Raw genomic sequence first — 16,774 nt, 5'->3', positions numbered from 1 at the left:
CCATTTTTGATGTCCCCAATGTCCCCTGTCTGTCCCCAATGTCCCCCTGTCTGTCCCCAATGTCCCCCTGTCTGTCCCCAGTGTCCCCAATGTCCCCATGTCTGTCCCCAATGTCCCCTGTCTGTCCCCAGCCCTCTCGGGCACGTTAAATTATTCCCGTTTATTGTGAAGCAGAGCCTCGGGCAGTACAGTACAAAACTTACAGTAGATCTCGTTAACAACAAATCATTAATTACAATATTTTACAGGTACAAAAGCTCCCGGGAAAAGGCTGGAGGGGAAAAAAGGGTCCAAAACCTCACCAAAAAAAAAAAAAAAAAAGGGGGAAAAGCAAAAAAAAAAAAAAAAAAACCAGGAAAAATTAAAAAAAAAAAAAAACCAACAGCAAATCCATGAATCGCTCGGGATTTTGGGGGAGTTGGGGGTATTGCACATCCTCGTTTGTTCTTCATCTGTCGGGTTTAAAAAATAGATATTTACAGGGTAAAGCCACCTGGAGGTCGTAGAAAATTCCTAAATTCCTACAGTTTGGGGTCTGGCGCCGAAAAAACGGGGGGAAAATGGGGAAGGGGGAAAAGGAGATAAAATGGGAAAGGGGGGAAGGGAAATAAAATGGGAATGGGGAGAAAAAAGGAAATAAAATGGGAAAGGGGGAGAAAAAAGAAGGGGAAAAAGGGAAATAAAATGAGAATGTGGGAGAAAAAAGGAAATAAAATGGGAAAGGAGGAGAAAAAAGAATGGGAAAAAGGGAAATAAAATGGGAAAGGGGGAGAAAAAAGAATGGAAAAAGGGAAATAAAATGAGAAAGGGGGAAAAGGGGAAAAAAGGGAATAAAATGGGAATGGGGGAGAAAAAAGGAAATAAAATGGGAAAGGGGGAAAAAAGGGGGGGGAAAGGGAAATAAAATGGGAATGGGAGAAAAAAAGGGAAATAAAATGGAAAAGGGGGAAAATGGGGAAAAAGAATGGGGAAAAAAGGGAAAAATAATGGGAAAAGGGGAGAAAGGGAAATAAAATGGAAAAGGGAGAAAAAAGGGAAATAAATGGGAAAGGGGGAGAAAAAAGAATGGAAAAAGGGAAATAAAATGGGAAAGGGGGAGAAAGGGGAGGGAGAATGGAAAAGAAGGAAAAAAGTGGAAAAGAAAATGGGAAAGGAGGAAAAATGGGAAAATTGGAAATGGGGGAAAAAAGGGAAAAGTGAGGGAAAAGAAATGGAAAAGGGGAAAATGGAAATGGGGAAAAATGGGGGGAAAGAATGGAAAAGAGAAAAAAGGAAAAGGGGAAAAATGGAAAAAAAGGGGGAAAAGAAAATGGAAAAAAGGGAGGAAAAGGGCAAAGAGGAGAAAGAAAATGGGAAAAAAACTGAAAAGGAGGAAAAAAACCCAACCCAACCAACCCCAGAGGGGCTGGAAACGGCAGAGCTTTGATTTGGGTTCAAAAATCCCATTTTTGGGCTTCTAAAAACCCTTTTTGGGGTTAATAAAACCCTGTTGGGGCTCAAAAAACCTTTTTTGGGGTTTAAAAAACCCTTATGGGGTTCAAAAAACCCATTGTTGGGGTTTAAAAACCCATTTGGGATTCAAAAAACACTTTTGGGGTTGAAAAAAACCCATTTTGGGTTTTTTGAACCCTTTTGGGGTTGAAGAAACCCATTTTGAGGTTTAAAAACCCTTTTTGGGGTTTATAGAACCCATTCTGGGGTTTAAAAACACTTTTTTTTTTGTTTTTTTGAACCCTTTTGGTGTTCATAAACACTTTTTGGGGTTGAAAACCCCATTTTGGGGTTATTCGAACCCTTCTGGGGTTCAGAAAACCCTTTTGGTGTTGAAGAAACCCATTTTGAGGTTTAAAAAAACCTTTCTTGGGGTTCATAAAACCAATTTTTGGAGTTCATAAACCCCTTTTGGAGTTCATAAACCCTTTTTGGGGTTCATAAAACCCATTTTTGGGGTTCATAAACCCCTTTTGGGGTTCACAAACCCTTTTTGGGGTTCATAAAACCAATTTTTGGGTTCATAAAACCAATTTTGGGGTTCATAAACCCTTTTTGGGGTTCACAAAACCCATTTCTGGGGTTCATAAACCCTTTTGGGGTTCATAAAACCCATTTTTGGGGTTCATAAACCCTTTTTGGGGTTCATAAAACCAATTTTGGGGTTCATAAACCCTTTTTGGGGTTCATAAAACCAATTTTGGGGTTCATAAACCCCTTTTGGGGTTCATAAAACCATTTTTGGGGTTCATAAACCCTTTTGGGGTTCATAAAACCCATTTTTGGGGTTCATAAACCCTTTTTGGTGTTCATAAAACCCATTTTTGGGGTTCATAAAACCAATTTTTGGGGTTCATTAACCCTTTTTGGGGTTCATAAAACCAATTTTTGGGGTTCATAAACCCTTTTTGGGGTTCACAAACCCTTTTTGGGTTCAAAGCCCCCGGTTTTGGGTTCCAACAAGCCCCACTCTGGGGCTCAGACCCAGTTTTGGGTTCAAAGCCCCTTTTTTTTGGGTTGGTTCCGGCGCCGGGGGAGGGCTGGGGGTACCCCAAAAAGGGGGGGCTGGGAATGGGGGGGACCCCCCTGAGCGCCGTGGGGGAGGGGAAAAGGGGGAAAGTCCCAAAAGTCCCCAAAGTCGGGCAAGGGGGGCAGCGGGCGCTGCTGAGGTGCTCGGGTGTCCCTGCGCGGGGACGGCTTTGGTTCCACTGATGCCTCCTGGGCCGGGGGACCCCCAAAACGGGGCTGGGGGGACCCCCAAAACGGGGGGCACGGGCTGGGGGGACCCCCAAAGTGGGGCTGGGGGTGGGGGGACGCCCAAAATGGGGCTGGGGGACCCCCAAAGTGGGGGGAAACGGGGTGGGGGGAGCCCCGAAGTCGGGGGAGGAGGGTAAAGGGACCCCCAAAATGGGGCTGGGGGTGGGGGGAGCCCCAAAGTGGGGGGCAATGGGGTGGGGGGAGCCCCAAAGTCAGGAGAGGAGGGTAAAGGGACCCCCAAAGTGGGGCTGGGGGTGGGGGGACGCCCAAAATGGGGCTGGGGGACCCCCAAAGTGGGGGGAAACGGGGTGGGGGGAGCCCCAAAGTGGGGGAGGAGGGTAAAGGGACCCCCAAAGTGGGGCTGGGGGGACCCCCAAAGTGGGGCTGGGGGTGGGGGGAGCCCCAAAGTGGAGGGAACGGGATGGGAGAGCCACAAAGTGGGGGGGAACGGGGTGGGGGGACACCCAAAATGGGGCTGGGGGACCCCCAAAATGGGGGGAGTGGGGTGGAGGGACCCCCAAAATGGGGCTGGGGGGACCCCCCAAAGTGGGGGGAGGGGGGTGAAGGGACCCCCAAAATGGGGCTGGGGGTGGGGGGAGCCCCAAAGTGGGGGGAGTGGGGTGGGGGGACCCCCAGAATGAGGGAAAATCAGGTGGGATGACCCCACAAAATGGGGGGAAATGGGGCTGGGGGGGACCCAGCACTGAGGGCTGGGGTCTCCAAGGGTGGGGGGTCTCCATGGGTGGGGAGCTGTGGTTGGGGGTCCCCATGAGCTGGGGGTCCCCCAAATCTGAGGGGTTGGGGTCCCCCGAGCTCCTCCCCCTTTGTCAAACCCCAAACTTGGGGGATCCCCCGGATCTGGGGGGTCCCACCCTGGCTGTGCCCAGGAAGAGGGGGAGACCCCAGGAGCCTCATCCTCCATTTTAGGGGACCCCCAGTGGGGTCAGGGGAGGGGGGGGCTCCGGGGGGGATTTGGGGAAGGATTTGGGGGGGGATTTTGGGGGGGGGATTTGGGGGGGGATTTGGGGGAGAATTTGGAGAGGATTTGGGGGAGATTTGGGGAAGATTTGGGGGAAGATTTGGGGAGGATTTGGGGAAGGATTTTGGGAAAGGATTTGGGGGAGATTTGGGAGGATTTGGGGGAGGATTTGGGGGAGAATTTGGGGGGATTTGGAGAGGATTTGGGGAAGGATTTTGGGGAAGATTTGGGGAGGATTTGGGGGAGGATTCTGGGGAGGATTTGGGGGGATTTGGAGAGGATTTGGGGGAGGATTTTGGGGATTTGGGGGGTCCCCACGTCCCATTCTGGGGTTCCCCGGTTAAAGCTGGGGACGGGGCAGCCCCCCCCGGGCTGGGGGGGGTCAGGCTGGGTTTTGGGGGGTCCCGGGGGGGGGGTTAGCACCGAATTTTGAGGTTCCTTTAGCCCGGGAACGGGGCCGGGCAGTGCCGGGAGCCGGCGGGAGCAGGGCAAGGGGGGAACAGTCTCCAAAATTCAAGTGAGACCTTTTTTTGTCTTTTTTTTTTTTTTTTTTTTTTGGGGGGGTGAAAAACCCCAAGAATTATCAAAAGAGCAACTCAAAAGCTTAATAAATAACGAGGGGGAGGGAAAAAGAAAAACACAAAAAAAGTTCCTATTCAATATTTAAATAACTTTGTTTATAAAAAGGAGGATTAAGGGCTCCCCTTGGGCGGGGCCAGTCGGGTTTTTGGGGTGGGTTTCTGTTTTTTTGGTGGTTTTTTTTTTTTTTTTGTTGTTGTTTTTAAATACTTTTTTGTTTTGTTTTGTTTTGTTTTTCTAGCCAAAGTCAGTGCAAAGGAGTATAAAAGAAAAAAAAAAGACTAAAAACAACACAACCCAACAGTTCCATGCCCTATAAGGGTGGGAGAGGTGGCAGGGGGGAAACTGGGGGGAAAAAGGGGAATTTGAGGTGGGGGGATTTTTTTCCAACCTCACGTTTTGTGCTCGTGGTGCACGATGTGGGAGGGGGAAAAAAGGGGAAAAATGGGGAAATTGGAGGGGAAAATTGGGGGGGGAAAGGGGAAATGGGAGGGGGGAAAAAAGGGGAAATAAGAAGGGAAAATTGGGGGAGAAAAGGGAATTTGAGGTGGGGAAGGATTTTTTCCAACCTCACATTTTGTGCTCGTGGTGCACGATGTGGGAGGGGAAAACTGGGGGGGAAAATGGGAATTTAAGGTGGGGGAGATTTTTTCCAACCTCACATTTTGCCCACGATGTGGGAGAGGAAATGGGAGGAGAAAAAGAGGAATTTGAGGCAGGAAAAGGGGAGATTTTCCCACTTCAAATTTTGTGTTTGCTGAGCACGATTTAGGAGGGGAAAACCGGGATGAAATCGGGGTGAAATCAGAAAACTGGAGGAAGGAAAAGGGGGGGGCTTTTCCCACCTCATATCTTGTGCTCCCCGAGCACGATTCAGGAGGGGAAAACCGGGGTGAAATTGGGGTGAAATCAGAAAATTTGAGGCAGGAAAGGGGGGGCTTATCCCACCTCATATCTTGTGTTCCCCGAGCACAATTTAGGAGGGGAAAACCGCGGTGAAATCAGAAAATTTGAGGCAGGAAAAGGGGGTTGCTTTTCCCACCTCAGATCTTGTGCTCGCCACGCACGATGTGCGAGGAGAACTCGTAGCGGTCCTGGCTGCGGTAGCCGCAGATGTTGCACTCGAAAGGGTCCCTGAAGCCGTGGCAGCCCATGTGGATGGTGAACATGACGTGGTCCAGGAAGAGCACGCGGCAGTGCTCGCAGCAGAAGGCCCGCAGCTGCTCGCCCTCCTCGTTGAGCACCCGCAGCGACTCCTTGGGGAAGCAGCGCGCCGCGCCGTCCGGCTCCTCCTTGGGCTCCTCCTTGGCGTAGGCGGGGCTGTGCCGGCTGCTGCCGCCGCCCGCCCGCTCCTCCTGGATGCTCTCGGTGTCCGTGGAGTCCTGGCAGCCGTTGGACGGCGATCCCCCGGCGGCGTCGCCGCCGCCGCGGCCGCGGAAGATCACCGGGATGCCCTCGGCGCCGTCCTCCGAGGAGTCGCGGCCCCGCGGCAGCTCGAGGCGGGCGGGCAGCGCCTGGATCTGGGTGTAGACGGAGCTGATGACCGGCGTGACCTCGGTGATGCAGTTGGTGGCCAGGCGCAGCGGGCGCAGCGGGTCGGCGGCGCCCAGCAGGGAGAGCGGCCCCGCGTAGGGCGGCTCCAGGGCGTGCCCGCGGGACGGAACCACCTCCACGTCCTTGTCGAAGCCCGGGCTGACATCGAACGGCAGCTCCGAGAGGGCGAAGCGCATCTGCTTCTCGCCTGGGGGACAGGGGCACCCCGACATCAGAGAGCCGTGGGGGCACCCCGACATCAGAGAGAGGGACTGGGGGCACCCCGAATTCAGAGAGAGGGACTGAGGGCACCCCGACATCAGAGAGAGGGACTGAGGGCACCCCGACATCAGAGAGAGCGACTGGGGGCACCCCGACATCAGAGAGAGGGACTGAGGGCACCCCGAATTCAGAGAGAGGGACTGGGGGCACCCCGACATCAGAGAGAGGGACTGGGGGCACCCCGAATTCAGAGAGAGGGACTGGGGGCACCCCGAATTCAGAGAGAGGGACTGAGGGCACCCCGACATCAGAGAGAGGGACTGGGGGCACCCCGACATCAGAGAGAGGGACTGGGGACACCCCGAATTCAGAGAGAGGGACTGAGGTGGGACAGGGGCACCCCGACATCAGACACAGCGGTGGGGGCACCCCAAATTCAGAGAGGGGTGGGGGCACCCTCAGGACACCCCAAATTCAGAGAGAGGGACTGGGGGCACCCCAAAATCAAAGAGAGGGACTGGGGTGGGAGAGGGGCACCCCAACATCAGAGAGAGGGGTGGGGACACCCTCAGGGCACCCTAAATTCAGAGAGAGGGACTGGGGGCACCCCAAAATCAGAGAGAGCGACTGGGGTGGGATGGGGACACCCCAAAAATCAGACAGAGAGGTTGGGGTGGGATGAGGCCCTCCCAAATTTGGGATTTTTTTGGAGGGCTTTTTGTTAATTTGAGGGGCTTCTTTTAATTTAAGGGGTTCGTTTTTATTTTGAGGGGAGAACTTTTGAATTTGAGTTATTTTTGGTTTGTTTTAGGGTTTTTTTTTTGTAATTTTAAGGTTTTTTTTTTTTTATTTGAATGCAGAATTCTTTAATTTGAGGGGGATTTTTTTAATTTAAGAGGTTTTTTTTTAATTTGAGGAGGTTTTCCACCCTGAGGCCTCCCCTCCTCTCCCAAAGGGATTTTTCCATCTTTTCCCTGGAAATCTGCATCCGCTTACCCACAAATTTCTGTGGCATGGAGCATTTCATCTGAGTTTTTTGTTAATATGAGGATTTTTTATTTAACTCGCATGTATTTTTTAATTTTAATAAGGGTTAATAAGGTTTAATAAAAAATAAGGGGTTTTTTTTAGTGTGAGGGGAAATTTCTTTAATTAAAGCTTTTTTCAAAACAAAAAGTTGCTTTTTTTAAATTTGAATTTTTATTTTTCATTTTGACCCTTTTTTTTTGTTAATTTGAGGGTTTTTTCATTAATTTGCGCGTATTTTTTAATTTAAGGTGGTTTTCTTTAGTGTGAGGGGAAATTTCTTTAATTAAAGGGTTTTTTGTAAAATGAGTTGCTTCTCTTTTAATTTGAATTTATATACTTCAATTTGAGCTGTTTTTTTGTTAATTTGAGGGTTTTTTTTGTTATTTTGTGGGTATTTTTAAATTTTAAGGTTTTTTTTTTTTGTGTGAGGGGAATTTTCTTTAATTAAAGCTTTTTTAAAAAAATAAGTGGCTTTTCTTTTAATTTGAACTCATATTTTTCAATTTGAGCGGGTTTTTTGTTAATTTGAAGGTTTTTTCCGTCAATTTGCGTGTATTTTTAAATTTAAGGGTTTTTTTTTTAGTGTGAGGGGAATTTTCTTTAAAAAAAAAAGCTTTTAAAAAGCTTTTTTTAAAAAATAAGTGGCTTTTCTTTTAATTTGAATTGATACTTTTCAATTTGAGCTTTTTTTTGTTGATTTGAGGGTTTTTTTTCATTAATTTGCGTGTATTTTTAAATTTAAGGTGTTTTTTTTTAGTGTGAGGGGAAATTTCTTTAATTAAATTTTTTTAAAAAAACCTAGTTGCTTTTCTTTTAATTTGAATTCATATTTTTCATTTTAAGCCTTTTTTTTTTTGTTAATCTGAGGTCTTTGTGGGGAGATTCCCCTTCCCGCGCCGCTCCCCCCCCCCCCCCCCCGGCCATCCCTGAGGCCGCCCCTCACTTCCCGCCGAGGGAATTTTTCCATCTTTTCCACCTTTTCCATCTTTTCCTTACCCACAAATTTCTGCGGCTTGGAGCGTTTCCCCTCGGGTTTTTGCTGATTTGAGGATTTTTTTGGTTATTTTGCGGTTTTTTTTTAGTTAATTTTTTTTTTTTTAGTGTGAGGGATTTTTTTTTAAATTTCTTTTTTTAAAAAAACCTAGTTGATTTTCTTTTAATTTGAATTCATATTTTTCATTTTAAGCCGGGTTTTTGTTAATCTGAGGCCTTTGTGAGGGGATTCCCCTTCCCGCGCCGCTCCCCCCCCCCCACACCCGGCCATCCCTGAGGCCGCCCCTCACTTCCCGCCGAGGGAATTTTTCCATCTTTTCCACCTTTTCCATCTTTTCCTTACCCACAAATTTCTGCGGCTGCGAGCGTTTCCCCTCGCGTTTTTGTTCATTTGAGGATTTTTTTTGCTTAATTTGCAGGTATTTTTAAATTTAAGGTGGTTTTTCTTTTTTTTATATTGTGAGGGAAAATTTCTTTAATTTTAGGGTTTTTTTTTTTTAATTAGTTGCTTTTCTTTTAATTTGAACTCATACTTTTCAATTTAAGCCCTTTTTTTGTTAATCTGAGGTCTTTGTGGGGAGATTCCCCTTCCCGCGCCGCTCCCCCCCCCCCCCCCCCCCCCCCGGCCATCCCTACGGCCGCCCCTCACTTCCCGCCGAGGAAATTTTTCCATCTTTTCCACCTTTTCCATCTTTTCCTTACCCACAAATTTCTGCGGCTTGGAGCGTTTCCCCTCGGGTTTTTGCTGATTTGAGGATTTTTTTGGTTATTTTGCGGGTTTTTTTTAGTTAATTTTTTTTTTTTTTTTAGTGTGAGGGATTTTTTTTTTTAATTTCTTTTTTTAAAAAACCTAGTTGATTTTCTTTTAATTTGAATTAATATTTTTCATTTTAAGCCGGGTTTTTGTTAATCTGAGGCCTTTGTGAGGGGATTCCCCTTCCCGCGCCGCTCCCCCCCCCCCCCACACCCGGCCATCCCTGAGGCCGCCCCTCACTTCCCGCCGAGGGAATTTTTCCATCTTTTCCACCTTTTCCATCTTTTCCTTACCCACAAATTTCTGCGGCGTGGAGCGTTTCCTCTTGGTGAAGCTGCCTGCCAGGCGCTCGATGAAGGTGGGGCGCTCAGGGTGCAGCAACGCCTCGGGCACCATGTCCAGCTCCCGGATTTCCTCTCCTGCAGAACGCAAACAAAGGAAAAAAAAAAAAAAAAAAATCCCGGGATGAGCGGGGCGGGACGGGAGCTGCGGGCTGGGAGGGCCCCTGGGAGCGGCTGCCGGAGCCCGAGCTTACCCCGTGCGTGTCCCCGCGGCGCCGGCAGCCGCTCCCGGATCCCTCCTGCTTCCAGCGGGGCCCGCTCCTGCCGCGGTGAGGGGGGGAGAGGAGGCGGCTTCAGGCCTGCGAGCGTTCCGCCAGCCCCGCCATGGCCCCGCGGAAAGCGGCTGGGGATAGGGCCTGAGCTGGGGGATTCCGGTCGGGAATGGTCACTGATCCCGGAAATCCTGCTCGGGAGTGGGCACCGAGCCTGGAAATGCCGGTCGGGAGTGGGCAGCGAGCCTAAAAAATCCTGCTCGGGGATGGTCACTGAGCCTAAAAATCCCGGTCAGGAATGGTCACTGAGCCTAAAAATCCCTACTGGGGTGGTCACTGAGCTTAAAAATCCCCACCGGGGATGGTCACTGAGCCTAAAAATCCCGGTCGGGAATGGTCACTGATCCTAAAAAATCCCGGTCAGGAATGGTCACTGAGCCTAAAAATCCCTACTGGGGTGGTCACTGAGCTTAAAAATCCCCACCGGGGATGGTCACTGAGCCTAAAAATCCCCACCGGGGGTGGTCACTGAGCTTAAAAATCCCAGTCAGGAATGGTCACTGAGCTTAAAAATCCCAACCGGGGATGGTCACTGATCCTAAAAAATCCTGGTCGGGAATGGTCACTGAGCTTAAAAATCCTCGTCTGAAATGGTCAGTGATCCTGGAAATCCTGGTTGGGAATGGTCACTGATCCTAAAAAATCCCAGTCAGGAATGATCACTGAGCTTAAAAATCCTGGTCTGAAATAGCCCCTGATCCTAAAAAATCCTGGTCGGGAATGGTCACTGATCCCAGAAATCCTGGTTGGGAATGGGCCCTGACCCTAAAAATGCCAGTCGGGAATGGTCACTGATCCTAAAAATCCTCATCTGGAATGGTCACTGATCCTAAAAAAACCCGGTCAGGAATGGTCACTGAGCTTAAAAATCCCGGTCGGGAATGGGCCCTGATCCTAAAAATCCTACTTAGGAATGGCCCTGATCCTAAAAATCTGATATGGAATGGTCCCTGATCCTAAAAATCCCGGTCAGGAATGGTCACTGATCCCGGAAATCCTGCTTGGGAATGGCCCCTGCATCCAAAAATCCCAATTAGGAATGTTCCTGCTCCCGAAAATCCCGCTCTGAAATGGGCCCTGATCCTGGGAATCCCAAATGGGAACATTCCCAAAAATCCTGCTCTGAAATGGGCCCTAATCCTGGGAATTCCAATTTGGAATATTCCCAAAAATCCCACTCTGAAAGTCCCATATCCTGGGAATCCCAAATGGGAACATTCCCAAAAATCCCGCTCTGAAATGGGCCCTAATCCTGGGAATTCCAAATGGGAACATTCCCAAAAATCCCACTCTGAAACAGTCCCATATCCTGGGAATTCCAATTTGGAATATTCCCAAAAATCCCGCTCTGAAACGGCCCCTGATCCCAAATATCCCGGTGGTTCCGGGGTGTCCGAAATTCCCGGGAATGCCCAGATTTTGGCTTTTTCCCGGGAAAATTCTGCCTTCCCGCAGCTCCCGAGGCTGGAAAAGGCTGCGGGAATTCTGGGAATGGGGGTTTGGATCAGGGATTTGGGATCTGCTGTGGGGGCGTCGACTCGCGGCACCGGGAACACGATCCCAAAACTTCCCAGCCCTCTTCCAGGGATTTGGGATCACATTCCCAACCCTTTTTTCCAGGGATGTGGGATCACAATCCCAACGCCTCCCCCACGTTTCCAGGGATTTGGGATCACATTCCCACTCTTTTCCATGGATTTGGGATCACAATTCCTCACTCCCAGCACTATTTTCCATGGATTTGGGATCACATTCCCTCAATCCAACCCTTTTCCATGAATTTGGGATCACAATCTCTCACTCCCAACACTATTTTCCATGGATTTGGGATCACATTCCCAACCCTTTTCCATGGATTTGGGATCACAATCCCAACACTTCCGACACATTTCCAGGGATTTGGGATCACATTCCCTCATTCCCACTCCTTTTCCATGGATTTAGGATCACATTCCCAACCCTTTTTCCCATGGATTTGGGATCACAATCCAAACAGTTTTTTCTATGGATTTGGGATCCCATTCCCACCCCATTTCCTGTCCCCTGGGGATTTGGGATCTGGGATTTTCCCAGGATTTTTCCAAGATTTTTTCTGGGATTTCTTCAGGATTTTCCTGGGATTTTCCAGGACTTTTCTGGGATTCTTCCAGGATTTCCATGGGATATTTCTGGGATATTTCTGGGTTTTTTCCCAGGATTTTTCTGCTATTTCCCTGGGATTTTCCTGGGATTTTTCCGTGATTTCTCCAGGATTTTTCTGGGATTTCCATGGGATATTTCTAGGATTTTCCCAGGATTTCCCGGGATTTCTCCGGTATTTTCCTGGGATTTCTTCAGGACTTTTTCCGGGATTTTTGTGTGATTTCTCCAGGATTTTCCCAGGGTTTTCTGGGATTTCTGTGGGATTTTTCTGGGACATTTCTGGGATTTCTCCAGGATATTTCCAGGATTTTTCTGGGATTTTTGTGAGATTTCCCTGGGATTTTTCCAGGATTTCCTGGAATTTCTCTGAGATTTCTCCAGGATTTTCCCGGGATATTTCCATGATTTTCCTAGGATTTCCTGGGATTTCTCCAGGATTTCTCCGTGATTTCTCCGGGGTCTCTCCAGGATTTTCCCAGGATATTTCTGGGATATTTCCAGGATTTTTCTGGGATATTTCTGGGATTTCCCTGAGATTTCTCCAGGATTTTCCTGGGATTTCTCTGGGATTTTCCTGGGATTTTCCCGGGATTTCTCTGGGATTTTCCTGGGATTTCTCCAGGATTTCTCCAGGATTTTTCCAGGATCTCTCCAGGATTTTCCCGGGATTTTTCCGGGATTTTCCCGGGATGTCTCCAGGATTTCTCCAGGATTTTTCCGGGATTTTTCCGGGATCTCTCCAGGATTTCTCCGGGATTTCTCCAGGATTTCTCCAGGATTTTCCCGGGATCTCTCCAGGATCTCTCCAGGATTTCTCCGGGATTTTTCCGGGATCTCTCCAGGATCTCTCCAGGATTTCTCCGGGATGTTTCCGGGATGTTTTCCCAGGATTTTCCCGGGTTTTGCCCGGACTTTGCCGGGCCCCAGCCCCACCTGTCCGCGCGGGGCTCTCCCGGTGCAGGAAGCCGTGGCAGCGCTCCCGGTGCTCCTCCAGGCTGCTCTGCTGCTTGTAGCTGCGGCCGCACGAGCTGCACTTGTAGGGCTTGCCCACCACGGGCGAGGAGACTGGGGATAACAGGGAAGGGATGTGGGATCAGGATCTGGGATCTGGGATTTGGGAATCTGGATTTGGGATTTGGGATCTGGGATTTGGGATATCTCCCAGTACGAGCTGCACTTGTAGGGCTTGCCCACCATGGGCAAAGAGACTGGGGATAACGGGAACGGACGTGGGATCAGGATTTGGGATGTGGGATTTGGGAATCTGGATTTGGGATTCGGGATCTGGGATTTGGGATATGTCCGAGCTGCACTTGTAGGGCTTGCCCACCACGGGCGAGGAGACTGGGAAAGGACATGGAATGGGGATTTGGGATTTGGGATATTGGATATGGGGAATTGGATTGCTTTAGGATTCTCCCTCCCTCTCTCCCATTTCCCACTGCGCCCCACCCTTGGCAGAACCTCTGGAAAACCCAAGAATTCCCCTCAAAACCCCAACAACCCCAAAATCCCTGCTGGAGCAGCACTGGGACCCCTTCCCACCCCATTCCTGACATTCCCAACCCATTCCCGACGTTCCCGACCCCATTCCCAACATTCCCAGCACATTCCCAACATTCCCACTCCATTCCTGACCCATTGCCGCCATTCCCACCATTCCCGACCCCATTTCCAACATTCCTGCCTTTCCCACCATTCCCAACCCCATTTCTGACCCATTCCCAACCCCATTCCCACCATTCCTGACCCCATTCCCAACCCATTCCTAACCCCATTCCCAACCCCATTCCCCCCATTCCTTATCCGATTCCCGAACCATTCCCAACCCCATTCTCAGCATTCCCACCCCGTTCCTGGCATTCCCACCGTTCCCAGCCCATTCCCAACCCCATTCCCGACCCCGTTCCCGGCATTCCTGACCCCATTCCCAACCCTGTTCCCGGCATTCCCAACCCCATTCCCGACCCCGTTCCCAGCATTCCCACCCCATTCCTGGCATTCCCACCATTCCCAGCCCATTCCCAACCCCATTCCCGACCCCGTTCCTGGCATTCCCAACCCCGTTCCTGGCATTCCCAACCCCGTTCCCGGCATTCCCAACCCCATTCCCAACCCCATTCCCAACATTCCCAACCCCATTCCCAACCCCATTCCCAGCATTCCCACCCCATTCCCAGCATTCCCACCCCATTCCCAACATTCCCGATCCCATTCCCACCCCGTTCCTGGCATTCCCAACCCCATTCCCAGCATTCCCACCCCATTCCCAGCATTCCCGGCCCCATTCCCACCCCATTCCCAGCATTCCCGGCCCCGTTCCCGACCCCATTCCCAGCATTCCCACCCCATTCCCAGCATTCCCGACCCCGTTCCCGACCCCATTCCCAGCATTCCCGACCCCATTCCCAGCATTCCCACCCCATTCCCAGCATTCCCACCCCATTCCCGGCATTCCCGGCCCCGTTCCCGCGTGGCCGCCGTTCCCACCGGAATGGGTGCGCAGGTGCCCGCTGAGGGCGTCGCGGCGCCGGCAGGCGTAGGAGCAGAAGGGGCACTTGAAGGGCTTCTCCCCCGAGTGCAGCTTGATGTGGCGCAGCAGGTTCCCCTTCTGCGTGAAGGAGGCGCCGCACTGCTGGCACTGGAAGGGTCGTTCTCCTGGAAAACCCCAAAATTCCCATGGGAATGCATCCCAAAAAACCCAAATCCCAATCCTGGCCCCGCACTGCTGGCACTGGAAGGGTCGTTCTCCTGGAAAACCCCAAAATTCCCATGGGAACCATTCCCAAATAATCCCAAATCTGCACTGCTGGCACTGGAAGGGTCGTTCTCCTGGAAAACCCCAAAATCCCAAAATTCCCATGGGAATGGATCCCAAAAAACCCAAATCCCAATCCTGGAAAACCCCAAAACCCCAAAATTCCCATGGGAATGCGTCCCAAAAAACCCAAATCCCAATCCTGACCCCACACTGCTGGCACTGGCAGGGTCGTTCTCCTGGAAAACCCCAAAATCCCAATGGGAATTCCAGAATTCTCCCCGTTTTTTCCCATTTTCCCCCATTTCCCCCCATTTTTAACCATTTTTTCCCATTTTCTCCCCGTTTTTTCCCATTTTTCCCGTTTTTTCCCCATTTTTCCCCGTCTCCTCACCGGTGTGGCTGCGCTTGTGCACCATGAGCACGTTGGGGCCGATGCAGACCATCCCGCAGACGTCGCACTTGAGTTTCCCGTTGGGGAGGCGGATCCCGCCCGGCGAGTGCGGCTCCGGGAATTGCTCCGGGAATTGCTCCGGGAATTGCTCCGGGAAAGGCTCCGGCAGCGAATCCTCGGGCAGCGCCTCCCGCTCCCCCTGCGACAGCGCCCGGCCCGGACACTCCTCGTCCGACGACATCTCCACCTTGATGGAGTTGGCTGGAACGGACCCGGGAAGGGGCTCAGCTCCGGGGAAATGGGGAAATGGGGTGGGAAAAATGGGGAAAATGGGGTGGGAAAAATGGGGGAATGGGGAAATGGGGTGGGAAAAATGGGGGAATGGGGAAATGGGGTGGGAAAAATGGGGGAATGGGGAAATGGGGAAAAATGGGGAAATGGGGAAATGGGGTGGGGAAAATGGGGAAATGGGGAAATGGGGTGGGGAAAATGGGGAAAATGGGGAAATGGGGTGGGGAAAATGGGGAAATGGGGTGGGAAAAATGGGGAAAATGGGGAAATGGGGTGGGGAAAATGGGGAAAATGGGGAAATGGGGTGGGGAAAATGGGGAAATGGGGAAATGGGGTGGGAAAAATGGGGGGAATGGGATGGGGAGAGGGGAAATGGGGAAATGGGGTGGGAAAATGGGGAAAATGGGGAAAATGGGGAGGGAAAAATGGGGGAAATGGGGAAATGGGGTGGGGAGAGGGGGAAATGGGATCAGGAGAGGGGAAATTGGGGGAAAATGGGATCAGGAGAGGGAAAAATGGGGAAAATGGGATGGAAGAGGGGAAATTGGGGAAAATGGAATCAGGAGAGAGGAAAATGGGATCAGGAGAGGGGAAATTGGGGAGAAATGGGATGGGGAGAGGGAAAATGAGATCAGGAGAGAGGGAAATTGGGGGAAATGGGATAAGAGGGAAATTGGGATGGGGAGAGGGGGAATGGGAAAAGGAATCAAGGAAGGGAATCCGGGAAGGGATTTGGGAATCAGGGCCGGGATTTGTGGAGGGATTCTGGGATTTGGGAATCCAGGAAGGGATTTGGGAATCGGGGCTGGGATTCCTCCCCCGCAGCTTTTCCTGGAATTGTGTCCGGGATCCTCCCCCTCCCCCGCCGCTCCCGGCAATTCCCGGCTCCGCTGCCCCTCCCGGGATCCTTCCGACATTTTTTAGGGAATTTTTCCCCCCCCGCCTTCTCTCCCCTCATTCCCTCCGGGTTGTTCCCGGAGTTTCTCCTCCCTCCCTCGGGAATCTGGGAATTCCCGGGAATTCGGGAGGGGTCGCATTCCAGAGGGATTGTCCCGCGTTCCTGCGGAGCCGCCCTCGGGAATGCCGAGATTCCAGAGCTCCCGCGGCTCTTCCAGGACAAAAAGGAGGAAAATAAAGAGGGCTGGGAGCAAATTCCCAGAGAATTCCCAGAGAATTCCCGGGGCTTTTCCCACATTTCCTTGGAATCCCAGAGGTGCCACCCTTTGGAATGCTGAGATTCCAAAGCTCCCGGGAGTTTTCCAGGACAAAAATGAGATAAAAAAGGAGGGGCTGGGGAGAATTCCCGGTGTTTTCCCACATTCCAGAGGATTTTCCCACATTCCCTTGGAATGTCGAGATTCCAGAGCTCCCAGGAGTTTTCCAGGTGCTTTCCAGGACAAACAGGAGGTAAAAAAGGAGGGACTGGGGGGAATTCCAAGAGTTTTCCACATTCCAGAGGATTTGGGAAGGGGCCTCACCCTTTGGAATGCTGAAATTCCAGAGATTCCAGGGGGGCTCCAGGAAAAATGTGGGGTAAAAATGAGGGATGGGAGAGAATTCCCAGCGAATTCCGGGGGTTTCTGCTCCAGGAATCCCAGGGTTTGGGAGTTATCCCATTTCAATCCCGGAGTTTGGGATTGATCCCATCCCAACCCCAGAATTTGGGATTGATCCCACTCCAACCCCAGTTTGGGATTGATCCCAAATCCAGAGTTTGGGATTGAAATCCCAGAATTTGG

General features: G+C 50.8%; 2 protein-coding genes across 5 annotated transcripts in view; both read right to left on the bottom strand.

Moving 5' to 3' along the window:
* Positions 1-145: 145 nt before the first annotated feature.
* Positions 146-2,406, bottom strand: LOC128801614 (uncharacterized). Of its 4 annotated transcripts, XM_053967641.1 has the most exons (3): positions 2,332-2,360; positions 2,104-2,248; positions 146-2,042 (listed from the first exon to the last, which is right to left on the bottom strand). In XM_053967641.1, the coding sequence occupies exon 3, from the start codon at positions 1,444-1,446 to the stop codon at positions 514-516; it is 933 nt and encodes a 310-aa protein (XP_053823616.1). In that variant the 5' UTR covers positions 1,447-2,042; positions 2,104-2,248; positions 2,332-2,360; the 3' UTR covers positions 146-513. The 4 variants fall into 4 exon arrangements, with proteins under 4 accessions (XP_053823616.1, XP_053823615.1, XP_053823614.1 ...); XM_053967640.1 differs by lacking the exon at positions 2,332-2,360 and adding an exon at positions 2,374-2,406 and having other exon boundaries at positions 146-2,248; XM_053967639.1 differs by having other exon boundaries at positions 146-2,248.
* Positions 2,407-5,243: 2,837 nt separating this feature from the next.
* Positions 5,244-16,774, bottom strand: part of IKZF4 (IKAROS family zinc finger 4) — a 29,002-nt gene continuing 17,471 nt past the window's right edge. The window contains exons 5-9 of the mRNA XM_053967536.1: positions 14,745-15,005; positions 14,083-14,250; positions 12,526-12,657; positions 9,131-9,256; positions 5,244-6,047 (exon numbers count right to left, since the gene is read on the bottom strand). Of these exons, the coding sequence (XP_053823511.1) occupies positions 5,350-6,047; positions 9,131-9,256; positions 12,526-12,657; positions 14,083-14,250; positions 14,745-15,005 (1,385 nt within the window). The 3' untranslated portion in view covers positions 5,244-5,349. The remainder of the gene's footprint in view (positions 6,048-9,130; positions 9,257-12,525; positions 12,658-14,082; positions 14,251-14,744; positions 15,006-16,774) is intronic.

The sequence above is a fragment of the Vidua chalybeata genome, chromosome 30, assembly GCF_026979565.1.
Source record: "Vidua chalybeata isolate OUT-0048 chromosome 30, bVidCha1 merged haplotype, whole genome shotgun sequence".
Taxonomy (NCBI): Eukaryota; Metazoa; Chordata; class Aves; order Passeriformes; family Viduidae; genus Vidua; species Vidua chalybeata.
This window is presented reverse-complemented; position numbering and strand designations above follow the sequence as displayed.

Bases quoted from the DNA above. Each gene is read 5' to 3' on its own strand.
- LOC128801614 (XM_053967640.1), bottom strand. From the start codon at position 1,446: ATGGGATTTTTGAACCCAAATCAAAGCTCTGCCGTTTCCAGCCCCTCT.